This window comes from Falco cherrug, chromosome 6 (genome assembly GCF_023634085.1).
Source record: "Falco cherrug isolate bFalChe1 chromosome 6, bFalChe1.pri, whole genome shotgun sequence".
Classification (NCBI taxonomy): Eukaryota; Metazoa; Chordata; class Aves; order Falconiformes; family Falconidae; genus Falco; species Falco cherrug.
This window is the reverse complement of record NC_073702.1, coordinates 312,680-331,692: the sequence shown is the minus strand read 5'-3', so window position 1 is coordinate 331,692 and position 19,013 is coordinate 312,680. Positions and strand designations below refer to the sequence as shown.

The window sequence follows — 19,013 nt, the reverse complement described above, 5'->3', positions numbered from 1 at the left end:
ATCATTCCAGTGTGACACATTTGTCTGCAAATCAACTCCCAGCTGAAGGCAGTGGCAGGAGAACCCTACCAGAGGCTGTGTCCCTGAGGCCAAGGCTGTGCTTTCATCTCCCGAGAGCTCTGGAAGTAGAGGGAGGGGAAGGACAGTGGCAGAGCCGATAGCCTGCATCCTCTGAGAAGGCAAACCGTTGAACACCATAGCTGACAGCAGGATTTTGGTTTATTGTAAATTGGATTCTGGAAAAAGGTGCTTATCAAGTAGTCCTGTAGACAGAAGTGGTTTTTTTCTTATCTGCAGATAAGATTCAATAAGGGAGAGATGCTGCACGACATGCATGGGAATGCTGTCCTGCCTGGACAGGCCATTTGAAGTTTCTTCCATTACCTGCCATGAAGTCCTTGAACCCACGTAGCTTATTCCCTTTCTCATCCATTCATGGGACATCATCTCATCTGACTACAGTTTCAGAAACTCTGGCATCTAGGTTCATCTAGGGTCTCACGCTTCCTCTGGAGAAGGAAAAAAACAAGGTGTTTCCAGAGTACTTTGTCAGCAGCCATGCTGAAATGCAGGGTGAGCCAGATCTCATCATCCACACATGCATTCCTCCTTAGCTGATGCCTTTTTGTTGGCAGCTTCAGCAGGACTTTTCTTACGATGGTGTACCAAGAAATGCATAGCAGAGGCCTCCAGGCAAGCCCATCATCAGGAAACAACCTCAGTGTTCAAAAGCTTTGCACCATCAAGAAGTTAGATGGTCTCACTATTAGGATTGGGAGGAGTGGTGAGAGGGGTAATGAACAGGAGGACACCCCTCTTTGAAAGGAAATCTGGTACTGCTTTGTTTAGAAAGAACAACATTGGGGTTTACTGGTTTTGAACATCCCGGGGTGTGGCAGAGACCCAGTGCTGTGTTCCTGCAGGTACTCGGTGGCTGGTGATGTGCCCATCCAGGTCAGGACCTCCTCAGTTACAGCTGGGGAGCAGGACAGGGAGCCCCCTTAAAGGGCAGATCCCCCAGGGCTCTGGGGTAGCAAGGTCCTGTTAGTTTTGTAAAGCGCAACTTCAAGGTGGGTCAAGGGAGGTGAGGCACTGAGCTGCCGCTTCTGCAACAGCCGGAAGGCACAGCTGGGAATTAAACCCCAAGTTTCAGTGCTGGGGCTAAGCTTCATCAGAGGGTGTTCAAACTACATCTGCTAACTTTGACCATTATTTATTCCAGTTGGATGCATTCTTCTGGTGTCTCCTTTTTATTTTGGGGGGTTTTGTTGGTTTTTTTTTATGTTTTTTATGTTTTGTTTACTTTCCTTTTGATATGTCTTCAGGTTGTAGGTGCTTCTTCTAATTCAGTAAAATAAACACCACATTTTTTTCTGTGTCTTTTTATAATACAACTACTGTACAAGGCAGTATTAGCAGTTCAATCTCCAAGTTGTTTCAGGGTTGTTGTTTTTTTTAAGTTAACACATCTCATGAGGATGCAACAGAAGTTTCAGATTTATTAATGGAACACTAATGGTCTTCACAACCCTTTTAAGCCGAAAAAAAATTATTTTAGAAAAAGTGAATATTGATTATATTGCTGGAGTCACTCCATGAGGGAATAAAAGCACAGTAAAATGCAGATCAAACTATATATCCTGAACTCCTAATGCATTGGGAGGTGGCTGTGCAATTAATGCATGTGTAAGTCAAGACATGTCAGGTGATTTTACAGCCTAGGTGAAATCCCAGCCCTTCTAGCTAGAACAAAACATGACATCATTTTATATTGCTTCAACGAGATGTGTGTCAATACAAATAAAATTACTGTTAGCACAAACTTTGAGTAGAATTTTGTCCTATAGGCTGGAGGAACAGGCTGATTTTTATCATAAAAACATAATCTGAAAATAATGTTATTTTTATTCAAATTTATAGTACTGTTCAGTCTAAGCAGAATGAAATTATTTTGAAAGGGTTCTAAAAGCAGCGTTCTACTTTCCATTGGCAAAGGGGCTGGGGAGAGGTTGTAGTTATGATGGCAAGACAGTGCATTACATAAAAAGAACTATTGCTTGGTCACTCATCATGAAGTAGGAGACAATGCCACAAAATTCACCCTGAGGTGGAAAAATAGAAATTTATTCTGAGACAGCACAGAACCGAATAAACCTGCAAACTCCACTTTAGAGGTACTGAAGGGTGATACTCCCTCACAGGCTCAGCAAAGCCCGGCAGAGGCAGTATGGGAGAAGCAGTGCTGTCCAGCAGTGCGAGGACTTCAAAGGGGAAGTGATGGGAAAGAGAAAGTATGCATTTGGGGTTCTGCATTTTCCCTTTAACAAGATAATGTTAGTAATGTTATTAAATAAACTGACTCAGGTCAATGGTGTTGCAGTTTTAGGATACAAGTTGTTCATACCTGTGGGCATCTTGGAATAGACAGTGAAGAAGTTTTGCTCTAGCTTAGGCTCCTGATAAAAGGGAATTAAATGCAAAGAAGTATAGTGGGAATACATCTGCATGCAGCAGGGTACAAGATCCTCTACACAAACATGGGGAGCACCATGAATGAGGGAGCTGGCAGCAACTTAGTAGTTAAGCAAACCAGCACTCAGTTTGAAGTGAGAGGAGCCCACCTTTCCTTCCCAGGAATTCACCGAGGGTGTAGGTGTTCGGAATGGGGCACTGGAGGTTAACATGCAAAAGCAAGTGGGAGGCTGTGAATACCTGTACTGTTACACTTCAGTCTGACACAGAGCCACTCTCCCAACCATCAGTAGTTCCTCTTCAAAGACACACTTGAATGCAATTGCTCTCTATACCTTTGCTTCACATTTCTTACCTCTATCAGAATCATATTTATCTTACAGGTATCACTCTTCTTCCTTCTACAATTTCTGGCTTTTCTATGTTGTCCCCCATTGCAAGGTACTCCTGGGTGCCTCTCTAAACCCTGCAACTACAGTATCAACAGTCACATGATGACTCATGGTCTGTCCCACTTTTCATCCTCCAGTCTGCTTCACAAGGCTGGCTAATTACAGAAGCTGAGCCTTTTGACTTCAGAACCACCAGACTGCATGCAATTATTCTTTTCAGGCATTTCTTAAAAGTGTGTGGAAAATAAGCTGCTTTTTTTAAATTAAAGCTGAGATTTCAACAAATGAGAAGCCATTTTCAGAAAAATTTTATACAAGATAGTCTTTATTCTTACCTCTACTCACAGCCATTACACATTTCCTTTACCACTACTTTCTCCCTCCTTTTTTCAATTCCTTAGGAACCTGACACAGGGTGTTTGTGGAAAACTAAGTACAATAGTTTTTAAAGTCCTTCAAAAACAGCCATGAAATGTCACTGGACCATCAAGGAACAATGGGCAACGAGATAGTGTAACAGGACATCATGGAAATGTTAAATTCTGGTTTTACTTAAAAGAGATTAAATGCAAATCTCCACTGAGGTTCTCATACTACTCAATTGGGCTTGAGTACAATTAATGTTTCAATTATTATCTGAAAGTGCTGTTCCGCAATAGAAACAACAACCTAAAAGCCTACTGCCTCTCAAGGGGCTTTTCTGCCCCACCTTCTCCCTGGCCATGTGCTCCCACTGCTTACCTAGTCCTCCACCATGGGAAAATTCAGCTCCCTGAATGGCACAACCACCAGCAGCATCCCATGGGGAAAGAAGGAAAAAAAACCCCAAACGTTCACAACTCAGACAAGCATCAGTCTCAGCAAAAGGCTGGGACTGGGACCATGTGGAGCCATAGAGGAGAGATGAGACAACATAATGAGCCACAATAGAGCTGAACAGCTGAGACCACCCAGAACATCGTTTGGTCTGTGGGGTTTTTTTTAGCCAGATCAGCTCCTTGCTCTGGTTTGTTGTGTTGCAGAAACAAATGGCTGGGAACAGGAGAGTCAAGGGTCTACAACCATAAATAAACTGAGGCTGAAAAAAAGCAAGCCTCAAATATAACTTTTTCCCAGTCTCAAGGCAAGAATCATCTCTTGCCTCACCCCCAGTCCCAGGTGCGTGCCTGGTGCTGTAACATTACTTTTCATACCTCCTACCACCACTATTCCTGTAAGCACCAAAGTTATGGCTCCATACTCAGGAACAAGCTGCAACAGGAAAGCCAAAAGATCTGCAAATTTATTTGACTTAAATTCTGTTCATTTCACTAGCACCTATTAAACTTCCACAGCAACTGGGTTAAGAGAAGTGTGAAGTCTGGACTGGTTTCCTATGCACATATTTTAAGTTCCTGCAGCACAAATACGTAGTATGTATTCAGTGCACCATGCTGAATTTGATTACACTGTGCCACAGATGCACATTTATGAATAATGCAAGGCTTTAAAAAAAATATCTAAAAAACAAGGTGTAGGATATTCTTGCGGTGTTTGTTATCTCACTATAATTCTCTCTAGCGCAATCATTTACTTTCTAGCTTGAAAGGCAGTTGTTCTAAGCAGAGGGATGAAATACAGCCAGAAGAGTTAGGATACTTCACCAGGAAAGAAAAACTGAGGGCTACAGACTTGAGGACGGAGCACATCAGGACATCTGAAGACATGCCATGGGTAAAAGGACCTGCTCAAGTAGTCCTCACATCAGTCACTAAACTCTCCCAGATTGACAGGGCTCCTATACATGTGTAGGAGCAGGTGGTCAGGTGCTTGCAATAAGGTTTTTGTCAAAAGCAGAGCTATCCTTGGACAACCATGTGCTTGTTGCTTAAATGTCAGTCATTGTTGATTAGGTATGTATCCCTCTTGCAAGCCTGGGCAGAGAACTCAAGCAGCATCAAAGGATTTTTGTGCTAAGCACAATAGAAATGGTAGTGAAAAAACCAGTCCCTTCCCTAGGCGGCTCACAGTTTTTCATTAAACTGCAAGCAAGCAGGAAGAAAGGAAAGGATGAGAAAGCCAGAATAACAACACAAGTATCTGGATTTAGGGCTTTTAACGTAAACAAAAACCAGCTGTTCTATCCCAGTTTTGTCTGCATGAGGTTTATCTCACTTGACAGGTATCAAAACATAGGTGAAGGGGGGACTGTGACCCTCAGGGGATGTTTCTAGTGGACTATCCCAGGAATCTGTCCAGGTGTCAGTGCTATTCAGATACGGTTTCTCTCAATCCACTGTTGGCAAAATTTGGAACAAACAGTCATACAGCTGTAATAACTTAAGATTGAAGGTGGTAACTTTGTTAGGGGAACTTAGTCAAGCCTGATGGTTTAACATGCCCAAACACAATAACAAAACCTGCTGATTATCTGCTCTGGTTCCACATTTTTCCCAGTGTCATTCCTCTCCTGAACACTATGCACCACATTGCATGCATGACCAATGGAGCAGAGACTCCCATGAAGAACAACATCAGGCAGAAAGAGAATTACGTATTCCTCCTGCAGACAGCATTAGTGAAGCCATTACTGAAACGCTGCATCCATTTCCATTGTCATCTTCAGAAAGGATGCTTACCACAACATTTTATATGAACAGCACTAGGTACTAAGAAGAAAATTAACTGTATCCCAGCTGAAACCAGGACAAAATATTACACTGGGGTGGTAATAACTGTAGAGACAATCTCTGCCCGTTTACCTGAGAGAAAATTAAGGGCTGACTTAACTCAAACCTACAGCGGATAGAGAGGTCCTTAACCTAAAAAATGAAGACACTGAGACATCACTGGCTAGGATCTGTTAGACTGCTTCAACTCATGAACTTTTGGAACAACTTAGTGATACAGTGGCTTCTCCATCACTGAACACTTCACATGAAGACATTTTCTTCTTAAAGCCAAGCTAATAGCTCAAAAAAATATTATAAAGCAGAATTTACTGTCATAGAAATGATCACATTAGGTAATACCTTTTAGTCCTAATACCTACGAATTACTATTATTTCCATTACAAATTAACTACATTCTTTTGGGCATCATCAGATCCATCATGGAACTTGGATCTCAAGGCAACACACAGATACAGCAAAGCAGCAAGAATGTAAATGTGTAAAACGGTAATTTAGCCCACCAAACGTCTACAGCAGGATAAACACACAACAAAAAGGAAAAAAAAAAAAGGGAAAAAAACCAAAGTTTAATTTTCATCCCTGCAAACACTGCCAGGCCACCCCTCTACCTATACATAAAGCCAAAAGATGAGAGGAAGGAAAGAGATAAAGCCACAGAAAGACACACATGACATTTTATTTAGAAAGTTCTTTTTCACTGTAAATAAACAATTTTCCTTACCCTGGCACTAGGACTTTAAGACTGATCAGGTATGGCACTTCAGTCTAGGACAGACTGCTAACGTATCATTGTTCTAGCATAGAGCTCTGGTTGCTTAGTAAAATTTTACCTGCAGCTTAACTTTCCTTTATTTGGGCAGAGGGAGAAAGTTGAAATAATAGGCACAGATACAAGTGCCTTTATGGTGAAGAGGCTTCTGACAGCTGAGGCACTCTGGTCTGGGAGACTCTTCTTCCACTGCACAATTAGCTCACATCAGCTGTAGAAATAGCATGACCCGACAGAAAAGGTTTGCTGCTCTTTTTGTTTCTTCCTCTTGGGGGGAAAGGCATAATATAGAATCATAGAACTGTTTAGACTGGAAACTACCTTTAAGATCAAGTCTAACCACTCATAATAGTAGATTGGCCTGCAGCGAAGAAAACCAGTAGAGCACATTTTGTTGAGCACCTTTTAAGATGGGCTGATTTCAGAGGGAAATGCATATATAGCTACTAAAGACAGGATGAAGCCAGCAAAAGCCAGGAAGCAAGTGTCTGTGGTTCTTACGTGTTGCACGTATTTTAACTGAGTTGAGTAACTTAAATACCTAAGGCATTTTATTTACCATACATCGTCATGGTTTTTACCTCATTCTACATTCAAGCTATTATCCTACGGAGATCTGAGTTTTCTTGGTAGGACTGAAAGTGTCATCACATACAAGAGCTTCCTCCAAGCTACTGACACAGTAATTTGCATTTCCCTGTCCAACAACTTGAAACTACTTTCTTATAAAAGTACTTAAGTACTTACTCTTTAAAAGCTTTGCTCATTTCAATCTTAAAAGATTCTTGAGATAATGGGCACTTTTTTTTCTGAGACTGCCCTGAAATATCTGGCCTAAAATAGCATAACCGTTACTAATGCAAACAGCAAGCTTGTTGTTACAAAAGCTTTTATTATGTCCATCTGGGTAAAACCTTCTTTTCTGTTCCTGGAGACAGTCCATCACCACACATCGCCGACAGTCACAGGGCAGTGCCAGCTGTGGCTGAGCGCTGTTCACTTCCCATCTCTGACAGGGCATCTGTTGGGCTCGACTGTCCCTGAGCCCCAGACTTCACAGCGTGCAATGCATAGTTAACACTCCTGCTTTCCATCCAGCTCCACGACCCTGAGAGGGGATTATACAACATCCCATTCACAGTCTTGACTGAAAAGCCATCTATAAAAGAAAGAAGCCATAAAGCAACCAATGTTCTTAAATATTGTAAGTCACCGCAACATCAAACCCTTTAGAACAGCAGGTCTGAAACACACTTCTTCCTCGGAGCTGCGGAGCAGTGCTTCACAAGCCAGCCTTTGTCAGACACCACAAGCAGTGGCAACAGGCATCACCGGTGACAGTGGGTCCTGCTAATGGCAGCAGCAATAGCTCTGTGCCAGGCCACATACTGTTAATGCTAAATGGTGAGCCACTGCAAAGTGGTATGCTAGAAACTCCAACCTCACAACATCACACTTGGGTGACTGGTAACATTTTCTGTCAGTGCAGACATTCTTCAGATTGACATCACACGCTTCAAAACCAGAATCTGAGCATATCTTTGGAAGGATTCTGCAGATTCCCCTTAGGAATGGAAAAATATAAGAAAGAGGCAGAAGAATGCCATCAAGGACTCAGTGCAAGTAAAGAGTGATTGAGCATTCCCTGCTGAGCAGCTCTCAGTTCACTGCATGGCTCTGCTGTGTCCCAGCAGGATAGGTGACAAGGCAGAAAACAAACACCCTATCAAAACAAATCACTGCACTGCACCTGCTTCTTCTTTTGAAGGAGGAACAGAAAGAACCACCAGCATGTGAACCGGTATTAGTCATGTTCCTTACGGCATCACTGCAAAGTGTTAGGAAAAGACCTTGCCAAGAGAACAGCTCAACTCATACTTCAGCTTCTTTACAGTGAACTAAAGCAAAGTGAAATATTCAGTGAGAGGGTTTTAAAACATCTGCATGGAAGGAGGACAATGGACAGAACTCTTCCTAGCTTACGAAATTCCTAGCTCAGGATTGCTTTTAAAAGCAATCAACCAGGGCAATTTAATTATTTCTTCAAATCAGTATCATATGGTTTCTCAAGAATTAATGAATTTGTGGCTTCACATTTTTTAAAGAAATCTTTTAGTAACATAGTATGAATAAACAACATGAAGCAGCAACCAAAAATAAAAACATCTTGTCCCAAGGGAAAGATGACAAACAATGCAGTCTCAGAAGTGCAACTCTGGAGCGCCAATACATTTATTTTCTCAAACCTGACCTACTGTGTATGAACCTCATTCAGAGCATACATTCTGTCACCGAACAGGATGAAAAACCTTGGAATTTTCATTTAGGCTGTCAAATGGAGGGCAGCTGTAACAGTGATTTTGTCTGAATCATCTCTGCATTCTTTGGGCTCCACTTAATTTATTGTATGCAAAATCTAGTAAGCAGCAGTGTCTTTAAGCCAGAAATTATATTCGTAATATATGATGGGTAACTCACACAGAAAAAGCTGTGTGTTGTTGCTAGAACTCACCCCACCTAGCTTATCCCCTCGCCATTTCTACAGGGACCATTTGCATAACTCTGCATTCCCACCATCTGGCCTGGCCTGGAACTTACTCAATTCCAGGAGATGCTCCAGCTCTTCAGGAGGAACAAACTTCTCCCATTCATGTGTTCCTTCTGGTACAATGCCCATTATTTTTTCTGCAACCACAATTCCCAGGACATAGGACAACTGTGTTTTACTGATTGTAGTAATGAATAAAGAACCTTCGGGCTAATTAAAAGATCAAAATGTTCAGTTAGAAGAATATTTAATTTTTTAAAAAAACTGTAAATTTAATCACACTAAAACACATCATTTGCCTATCTACAAGTCCACATGTTGCAAGAATAAGAACTAATTTCATCCCAGGATAGGTATTTACAACTATACCATTTAAACACAATAAAGAATATAATGTTCTAACAGTATGACTCAGTAGTCCTCAAAAAGACAACATAATCAAGGTCCTGGGCAGTCTGAAAATCATTTCCTTGCCCAAAAAACATCTAACAAAAGTAATTTATAATGTAACATTGCCCAGAAAATGGGTAAATAAAAGGTACTAAGGTGTATCTGTTGTAAAAAGAAACACTTTTTTAATTAAAACCAAAGTAAAATGTGCAATACTGCCTAATTTTTTGAGACTGCTGAATGCCATGCTTGTTTTAGTGATTATGGGTTCGAAAAACAAGGCCAGAAATGAATTCTAAGTACTTAAGAGCCCGTTTGGTAGAAATAAAGGATAATTTCTATGGCCCCAGCAGGCTGTAAATTAGTTAAGCATTCCATTCAAATAATCTATATTCCTTCTAATGAGCAGAAAGATAAATCAAGAGATTAATGGAAAGCTGCTGCTTGTATACTGGGCCTACCATCCTTCTTTACAAATGAAGTAATATCAAGAGGAATAAACAATGCTTTATGATCTCCAAGCATAACTATGACCCTTTAAAAGGAATCCAGGAGCACATCTGATGTGATGCTAGAGCTGCAACAGAACCTTGCGAGACAATAACATCATTACAGTCAGCTTCAATGCAGTCTGAGCCACAGCTGTCCAGCAGCAGCAGCACTGCCATGTTTTCTCTCACCTGGGTGAATCAGACAACCAGATTTCCTAAGGTCTTGATGCAAAGCAACATTGCAATGCTAGGTAATGCCATTCTAAGGCAGGGTTGGGGAAATAAACTTCCTCTAACTTTAGTTATTGAAGTTGGGAAGATGTACTTGCATCATGGAAGAGAATGGAAGGCACCACCAAAGCATGGTTCAGACTTCAAGGTGGAGAAATGAATGCAGATGTAGGTGTTTTCACATTGCTTCAAATGAAAGCCTTAATAATAAAAGAGAATAAATATTCCCAATAATGACAGCAAAAGCTCTCTTACCTTTAGCATCTGAGAGCAACACTTGATAAACATTTCAAGGTCAGCCACATGCTCCACTACTTCAGAAGCTACAATTACATCAAAGGTTTCCATAGACTCTTCCACAATCTCCTCCAGCGAACTGAACTTGTACTGTATTCTCTTGGCCAGGACCGGATCAAATGACTTGTGCTGCTCTGCTGTTCTAATGTTGTCCTCCAGAGGATCAATTCCGGTAACTGAAGCTCCCAGTCTACCTAAAGGCTAATAATACAGAGTATAATTTATTCTCTGCATGAAAACAATTTACTTAAAGGCATCTGCAACTTTGCAATGTTATACACATGATGCAGAAAACATCCATTGGAGAATAAGACAAACAGTAAATTATGAGCTCTGATCCAGCAGGTTTTTTTAAAATGTTTATTAAAGCAAGGAAAACCTTCGATTTAGAGGAGTTGGTGTTAATTTGCTTAGAAAATCAAATACTGGAATATACACATTTAAATTATCTTTTAGAACAAATTGTTCTGAATCTATTTTGTTATATCAAATAAAGATTTCCTCCATTATTACCCTCCAATAGAGGAAAAACAAAGGGGGAAAAACAACACAGCACTCAAAGGGGGGTGAAACAACGCCATATTTAATTACTGTCATTACTTTCTTCAACATCCACCTGTAATGGTAAATCCTCATATCTTTTTAATGGTTACTTAATATATTATTATCTCTGGGACTTTCACACTACTGAGAACTAAACACTGATGTTTTCTAGGATAGCATCAGGCTTGGCTGTCACTCAGGTTTCTCCAGTGTCTTCTTACTCATAGGTTAACACCTCACCCATCACCTCTTTTGAAACTGAAACAGGCTGCAGAACATGACCACATGTATGTTATTCCAACCTGAAATTCACCAGTTGTTCAGCCTGAGAAGGTGACACAGCACACCAGGTTTGTGTCAGCCTTGTCAGAGAGTGGGCTCTCACAAGGCTACAGGATCTTGCCCAGAATAAAAGACCACACACACAGAAGAACACAGGGAGAGATTCAGGTCCTTTTGTAACACCTAGTTTCAGGTGCTGATGAAGTTCCCAGGGTAACTCAGCCAGATCTGTAATCCTAAATTCACAAACCATCCCTGGTCTACCGATAGGATTGAGCACTGCTCAGAGCCTGTGTGGGCAAAGGGTTCCACCACAAGCAGTTACTTCTCAGTCTCAAGTTTGTGCACACTCCTCAGGATGCAGCTGTAACATCAGCCCCTGTACCTGGAAAATCTCTCCTGACAGGGGGGAGGCATGTCTCAGGTGTTTGACATTATTCCGTGCTTCTCCTAGTGGTCAAAGAAAAGGCAAGAATTTGCCCCATCCCCAATATAAAAAATTAAGATAAGCAATTCAAAGAAATTAACAAGTTTATAATAGAAAATAGGTTTTTTGGTAACAAGGACTGGCATGATTAAAGCATTTGTGCCTAGTCTCAGAAGTAAAAAAAAAAAAAAAAAAAAAAAAGAAAAGAAAAAAAGAAAGTGGTGTCATACCATGACTACCCAGAGGAATACTTGAAGGGAATACTTGAAGACTTTTCCATTGTTCTTCCCCTCTCCATTTCTTTACAATGTTCGAAATCTTATTTTTCTGATGAACCTCAGAATTTTAGTATTTCTCATTACCAGCTCCCTCCTTTTCTGTAAACCACCACCGCTACGCTAACAAAATATTCTAGGGCGTTTTCAGAATGCACTGCACTCCAAAACATTCAGCAACTAATGTATCACAGAAGAGAAAAGCTCCTACTTGGAGGATTAGAAATGAAGCAGTGTAATAGTAAAGCAATTCAAATACTTTGCATGCTTTCTAACAAGAGATACTAGAGCACACTGTTTCTTACCTCACTTAGCAGTCCACCACCACAGCCAACATCAAGAATCTTTACTCCAGAAAGTGGGCTTCCCAGATCATAATTACTACTAGTGTTCAACAGAGTATCTCTGAGAGAAAAGGGATGTGATTAAGGGCAAACACACAAGGTGGTTTATAGATGCAGTATCTTAAGTACTGGTAACTGCTTTTCTTTTACAATGTTTTCTGAGGTTATGCAGAAATAGTACATATAAAAAATGCCCGTCTTCAAAACCATACCTAATAAATGGCACTCTGATATCATTCATAGAATGAAGAGCTGAATATTCTCCTTCTTCATCCCACCACTTATGTGCGAGGTGCTGGAATTTTTTCATTTCCTTTGAATCCACTGATGAGTGTGAAGTGCAGAAAAGTCTCTTCACAGTGAGCCTAAAAAATGAAACCTGAATGTCATGAAATACCACTATTTCATGTCATCTGAAATACGGGAAAAACAAATTCTGCATCAGAAAATGAAAAAAAGGATAAAACTCATGTTCCTTTAGAGACTTCAGTTATACTTGATTAGTAACAAAGATTTTACACAGTTTGTGCAATGTATCTTCCAAAACAGATGGCCACATACTTCTAATTCTGCAGTAAGTAATTAACAAAAATAAACCACATCAAACATTTAAATTTTTGTGAAACTTAAAAATTACTTCATGTGACACTGCCACAAAGTAAAATTAAACTGTTACAGAAAATGATAGTCCTTGTCATGCAGGATTATTTTAGATACAATACTTACATGCTGCTTTTCATTTCAGGCAGAGTACTACTGGATTTCAGCTGTATTTCACAGCAGTAGTCCTGAAGGGTACCTCTGAGGCCTGTCTGAATAGACAGAGCAGCATGGTCACCTGCATAAATAAAAAGAAAGGCAACCAAATAGAAAACATCACCTTTATGAAAAACCCAGTTTCATAATGCCACTCTATAGACACTAATTGATGGTTAGTGACACTAACCATCCAAATCCTTATGCATTTATTCACTATCGTACTTAAGGAGTGCACGGGGAGTAAATAAAAGAGCATGTGCTAGTTCACCACTCCAGTGCTTTGCAGATTACATATGATGACATTTTTCAGAGCCTGAATGAAAAAGAACTTCTTGTGCAGTTGAAATGTTTCAGTTAGCAAGAATTTCACCGCAATGCTGACTCTGACCACAAGTTGCTCACAGGCGCGCGCACACACACACAGACACACGCGTGCGGTCATCGACACGGCTCGGATTCCTGCTCCATTGCATATCGAAATAAGAAACACAGAGCTGCACGCTCGCTGTGCGTGGTATGAGCCGGTGAGGAGACGCAAGTAAGGAAACCTGACGGCCGGTGCGCAGACAGCCCACGGGCAGCGCCTGGCAGTGCCCCCGCCGCCGCTCTGCCAACGCGCGGCTCGGCCCATGTGTGTGCCTGGGCCGCGGCGACCGACGGCCGGATCTGCAGACACCTCTGGGCCGAGGGCTGCAAGGGGAGCGCGGGGGGAGTGCGTCCCAGGGAGAGCCCTGCCCGGTGGGTGGGAGTCCCCCGGGCCGCCCTGAGGCTGGTTCGGCATCGCCGGCCGGCGGGCGCAACCGCAGGAGCAGAGCGCCGCCGGGCAGGCCGCTCCCGCCAGCGCTGCCGCACGGCCGCTGGGCCGGGGCGCAGGCCGCGGCCGGGACGCCGAGCCCAGGCCGGCCGGCGAGGCCGGGGGACGCCGCCAGAAGCAGCCGTCAGGTCGGAGCCGGTGGGAGGCTGGCTGGGGCCCTGCTGCGAGGGGGCCTGTAAAGCGACGCCCCGTTAGGCCGCCTCAGCCGCGGAGCCGAGGCGGGCCGGCCAGGCCCCGCCGCCCAGGGGCACGGCGCCGCGCCGAGGCCCTCCCACCCGCGCCTGCCTGCTCACCGCCCGCAACCCCCGGCGGCACGGCCGCTGCCCGCGTGCGCCCGAGGGCACGGGTGAAGGCGCGGGCCGCTCCGCCGCCGCCGCCCCACATCGCCGCGGCCGCTGCGCCCCGCTCGCCCCGCCCCCTCCCGGCGCCGGGCGTGCGGCGGCCTCACGGTGCCGGCCGCCGCCGGGGGCCGCGCCGGGAAGGTTGGTTCCGCCCCGCGCCGCGGGCCGGCCTAGCCCGCAGCCCAACGCCGCCTTTTACAATATTTTCTAAAACCTATTCGTAGATACCTATAATTATTTTCTACTAACATTTAATGACTATTTATTTTATAAAATGTAAGGGAAGCCGAACAAAACGGTGCTCAGACGGTTGCAAGCGCTTATTCAAGCTTGTTTAAAAAAAATAATCCAGTTTAAGGTGCGGCACAAGCAAAATCCCCATCCGATTTACCCCTCCCTCCCCAGCAGGAACGCACCGCCGCAGCAGGCTGGGCACCCCGGGGCTGCCGGGCACCGCCAGCCCCGCCGCTTGGCTGGTGCCCCTCGCTGTGGCCTCGACTGGGAGCTCTGCTGAAAACGAAGACAGCAATGTTATTTTAATTTATGCCCCTTTACACCTACAGGTGGACCTGATCCTTGCACATCTTGGAACAAGAAAACACTCCAGTAGCAGAGGCTTGCAGGGTGACGCCGTGATTGCCTGTCAGCTTTCACGCCGTTTTATTACCGAGCAGGGACTGGGCTGGCAGGGCAGGGCCCAAGCTGCGGGGCTTCTCGCTCCCGGAGAGGGGAGGCCCAGGAGGGAAGCGGCACCCAACAGCTGGTGCTACACATCTGTGGCACAGACCAGAGCTCTTGGGGCCCCCAAGGTGGCCAGGCTGGAGCCAAACTCCCAAGTCCTTCCTCTTGGGAACCCATCCAAGCCGGTTTGCTGCTGCTGTGGCCTGTTGCAGAGGCCGCCGTGTCACAGTTTACAGGCAGAGGCCAGGCTGTGGCCCAGGAGGGACAAGGCTGCCGTCCCTGCTCCCTCGCCCAGGCACTGCTGCCCAGGGCCCTGAACCGAGGCTCAGCTGAAGGACCTGAACCCCTGTGCCCCAGCAAGCAGCTCCCAGTGGTTCAGAGCTGACACGGGGAGCTCTTCTCCCCCTCCTCTTTCCCCTTGGCAGGCTTCCACATTTTCAGATCCCCATGGTGAGCTACATGCTTAAATGGTAAAGAATTAACCCAGTTTTTAAAAAGAACCATCTTCCGGCACTTCATTGAGCTGCAGGTCTCCTGAGACAGTGCCATGAAAACCAAAGCTGGCTGGCTGGAAGCACTGTGCAGCAAGGCTGGGTGAGCCATGAAAGCAGCAGCCGGCACACACCCATGCCTTCTGGGCATGACTGCAGCAGCTGGCTTCCCTGCCCGGCCATGGAGATGCAGGTATCCACAGGCAAGAGCCGCAGCCTGCACAAAGACAGGAGCAAGAACATGCTCAAGGCAGTAGGAGGGTTGGAGTAGCATAACCAGTCACGGTTTGACTCACTCTTCTAACCGATGCCACTCGCTATTAACTGACCTTGCTTGATGCTACAACCCTCACTGCTTCAAAACTGCCCATTTACAAGTCTCCCGCAAATATAGTGTAATTCACCTAGTAGTTAAAAGTTTGGAAATTTTATTTTTTTAAATAAAAGCTAAATAAGGACTACTGAAAGGTCTCAAAGCTTGTCTCGGCAGCAATTAAATGTTCAGCAAACCTGTTTGTGTGTGTGCGCACCACTTCTCTGCTTACCTACTTTCCATCCAGTAAAGTTTATGTAGCAGACTTAGGAGTCATTAGTAACACCTCAGAGCTACTGAAAAAACAGCTCAAAGAAATCCTTTATGCTAAGACACATGGCCTCCTTAAGACACAAAACTAAGCCTTCCTTCAAAGTGTGCTTCTGTATATTACTTAGAAACATCATCTATTACTTTTCATTTATTTAGCAAAACAAATGCAAAATCTGGAGAAAGCAAGCCAATCCTTATATTGCCATCACTTTTATATTTGTGACTTAAAAATTTAGTGACAAATACATGCACACTGGCAAGTATTTTACTTAACAGGATAAGCTGGTTTTAAACTACAGGTGGCCATTTCGTTTTTCTATTACTGAACACAGGCTTTAGGAAAACAACAGTTAAAAGCAGCAGCCTAGACTCTAACCTCTCCCACAAGACAGGGCCTCAAAGACACAAGTAACAACAAATATTTAAAAAAAAAAGTTATTACGCCATATTTCATAAAGTGTGTAGCTGTTCAATCTTAAAGTTAGAATATTTTATTCAACCACTTTTTTTTGTCCTATCCATGGCTACAGCCAGCTCCTCTTTTTAGGCAGCGTTAACAGGTACCTTGGGGTACATATTCACAATGGTTTTGTTCTATTCATCTTCAAAACCATTTGCATGGAAACCATTTTTCACTTGATTCCACACCATCCCTTATTAATTAAAAGAATTTTTTCAAGAGAACTGCCTCTGAATGTCATGTTGCTGCATGACATTCAAAATTGCATGCCTTGCTCTCCTACAGTGCACTGAAATATTTTTGCAGTTTATTGTAAAATGTAAAATACAGCAACAACCCAGTGTAGACTTTTCCAAGATGATACATTCCCATTTCCGTATATATTTGCACGTTCTAATTTAAGATTACTTCCAATGTATGGAATTAAGGACTGGATGTTACTTTAGCCTTTACCATTAAAAACATTCATAATTAGTTACTAAAACACAAGGAAGTCTAATGTATGTGAAGCTGACATGGTACCCATATATTTTTAATTATTGGTGTGCTGAATATACTGTTTAGTAAGATTTCTGAAACAGTTAAATACAGAGATCGTATGCTCGTTTTATTGGCATACAGTCACTACCCATGTAAGTGCATCTGTGTCAAAAAAATAATTTTCATATTTACAGGAAGTGACAGAATTCCAGGTGTTGGCAGAGTATATAAAGTTTTTCATACACAATCTTTTGTTATTATTAGAGAATATAAAATCTGAACTGAAAAATCAAATTAAATGCATCATGGAAACTGTATTCCTCAATAGCTTTTCTTAAACTTAGTTCTACTTTCTTTCCCTAAAAAGTCATCCCTCTAAGACAGCTGAACTCTTCTGCTACCTGTTTTTCAAAAAAATTCCTCACTTTACCAAGAGCCAATAGTGTACTGAGATTGGTTCAATACAGTTATTTATATCCATACACATGCAAGTTAAAGTTTATGTTGCAAATTATGCCTTATTTTGCTCACAGGTATGACTACTTACTCTGGGTAAGGACTTACCTGGTGAGGCAGTTATGCTATTTATAACTGATTAACTAATTAGTTATCTGTAACACTGCTTTCATAAACATGCATGTATTCACCAGCCATTAGCTTGCTTAATAAACATGGAGTTTAAAATGTGATTCTTTGCATGGAAGCAGTTTATCCCTGCATCTAATTTATGAAAAAAAAAAGTAAAATTACACTGGCAAAAATGCTGTATATATGAATTCTAATTTTAGTTAAATGGATTAATCTGTTCATGAAGACATTCTTTGCAAGTTGCCTGTACGTTTTTTTCTTAGAAGATACAGCCATCAAACAGATCTTACTTTGATGTTAAGCCTTTTATCTTTTTCACAACTGGTATCATACCAGACCTTCTAGGCACAGATCTCCAATCTTTGCCTGAATTAATGTTCTTCTGTAATAGTCACTGGCCTAGGGGTGTATACTGCTCTTTTGTTGTTGTTTTTTAACTAATACTATTTCACACTCATGTTACTAACAGCAGTAGTTCATTTCCGGAAGAAGGAGGTAATCAGTGACCTCTTCCACTTTATGGTGATAGTAACAACAAAAATTTTGTTACATCACTGTCTAACAGTGTATTAGCTTTACAGGAATCACAATTCTCATAACACTAACAAAAACCCCAGCTTTTATGTTTACTACACATTTAATGCATGTGCCAAAATGTAAAGTTAATCTATTGTCAGTTTTCATGTGTGTACTGAGTGCCATCTGTAAGTATATTCCATAAAAACATCTAAAATATTGAGTCTTGTTCCTGTAATATACCTGAACATCCAGAAAGTTCTCTCTTAAAACTGGGTGAGGAATATAGTTCCAGAGCTTAACACTGTCACACAAGATCAGTTAGTTGCACATATTCCTAATGGGGTTCAGTCTGTTTAAGTATAGCTTGTATTACAGTGACCCATATTTTACACACACAGCATATATTACTTGCTAGTCCAAATAAAAAAATATTAAAAATCTATTACATATATCTAAAGAAAAAGTAAGGTGTCTTTGCTTTGTTCTTCCACACACCCCCCTCACTTCATCTCATCATGTTCACGGATTACATATATTGACAAGTGTTTTACGTTAAAATCTTTTTCAAGTACTTTTAAAAATTTGCTATACCAAAAAAAGCTGCCTTTTTCTTTTTTTTTTTAAAAAGTACTTTCTACAATTTAACACAAAATTCAGGTGCAAGAATTTTAAACAAAAAAAATGAACTAAAGAGCTTTATTGACATCACAGTACATTCAATAGTAATTTTAAGAACATTACAGCTGAAAGAGAATGGCCTGTTTTATATTCTTAATAAGCACTACCGTTCTTGAAAAAATGTAATACAAAGAAACCCTATTAGGTATTTAATTCTGAGCAGCATTTGGAAAAAATACACCTATTTACAGATTAAAAAAAGGATTCTGGTTTCACCTACATAGCCACAATGTGCCTCTATAATGAGACAAGCCTTTTATAACTCATGGAATTTTTAAATGTCATAGCACTGGTGCCATAAATTCCTCAGCGTTTACGACGAAGAGGAGTCATTGATCTGAAAAATAAAGGAAAAGGGAGGAAAAAGTTAATGGGGAAAAAAGAGAAGACCCCCAAACCCACACACACTTTAGGCTTAGTAATTAATAGTTTTTAAAGATTTTTCCAAAGTTACTTTTGCCTAAGACAAAAAAATTAATAAAT

The 19,013-nt window shown here is 42.1% G+C and overlaps 2 protein-coding genes and 2 long non-coding RNA genes across 6 annotated transcripts in view; 2 read left to right on the top strand and 2 right to left on the bottom strand.

Moving 5' to 3' along the window:
- The first annotated feature begins 1,313 nt into the window (after window positions 1–1,313).
- Window positions 1,314–5,857, top strand: LOC114014246 (uncharacterized). The gene is made up of 2 exons (XR_008733012.1): window positions 1,314–4,760; window positions 4,799–5,857. It is a non-coding gene; the product is annotated as an uncharacterized LOC114014246 (long non-coding RNA).
- A 1,320-nt stretch (window positions 5,858–7,177) lies between these two features.
- COQ3 (coenzyme Q3, methyltransferase) lies at window positions 7,178–14,137 on the bottom strand. 2 transcript variants are annotated; one of them, XM_055714977.1, is made up of 7 exons: window positions 14,000–14,137; window positions 12,860–12,971; window positions 12,346–12,498; window positions 12,095–12,194; window positions 10,221–10,463; window positions 8,904–9,063; window positions 7,178–7,464 (listed from the first exon to the last, which is right to left on the bottom strand). In XM_055714977.1, exons 1-7 carry the CDS (start codon window positions 14,088–14,090, stop codon window positions 7,268–7,270), a joined length of 1,056 nt encoding a protein of 351 aa, XP_055570952.1. In that variant the 5' UTR covers window positions 14,091–14,137; the 3' UTR covers window positions 7,178–7,267. The 2 variants fall into 2 exon arrangements, with proteins under 2 accessions (XP_055570952.1, XP_027653050.1); XM_027797249.2 differs by lacking the exon at window positions 14,000–14,137 and adding an exon at window positions 13,107–13,686.
- Window positions 13,322–18,897, top strand: LOC114014247 (uncharacterized). The gene is made up of 2 exons (XR_003557666.2): window positions 13,322–13,430; window positions 14,611–18,897. It is a non-coding gene; the product is annotated as an uncharacterized LOC114014247 (long non-coding RNA).
- Window positions 18,535–19,013, bottom strand: part of PNISR (PNN interacting serine and arginine rich protein) — a 28,487-nt gene continuing 28,008 nt past the window's right edge. For both annotated transcript variants that reach the window (XM_055714962.1, XM_055714963.1), the window contains exon 12: window positions 18,535–18,867. In XM_055714962.1, the coding sequence (XP_055570937.1) occupies window positions 18,837–18,867 (31 nt within the window). In that variant the 3' untranslated portion in view covers window positions 18,535–18,836. The remainder of the gene's footprint in view (window positions 18,868–19,013) is intronic.

Excerpts from the sequence above, each read along its gene's own strand:
- COQ3 (XM_055714977.1), bottom strand. The coding sequence starts at position 14,090 with ATGTGGGGCGGCGGCGGCGGAGCGGCCCGCGCCTTCACCCGTGCCCTC. Across the intron at positions 12,195-12,345 it reads ATCAGAGTGCCATTTATTAG|AGATACTCTGTTGAACACTA; the intron begins GTATGGTTTTGA and ends CTTTTCTCTCAG. Across the intron at positions 7,465-8,903 it reads GGAGCATCTCCTGGAATTGA|ATGGCTTTTCAGTCAAGACT; the intron begins GTAAGTTCCAGG and ends TTTCTTTTATAG.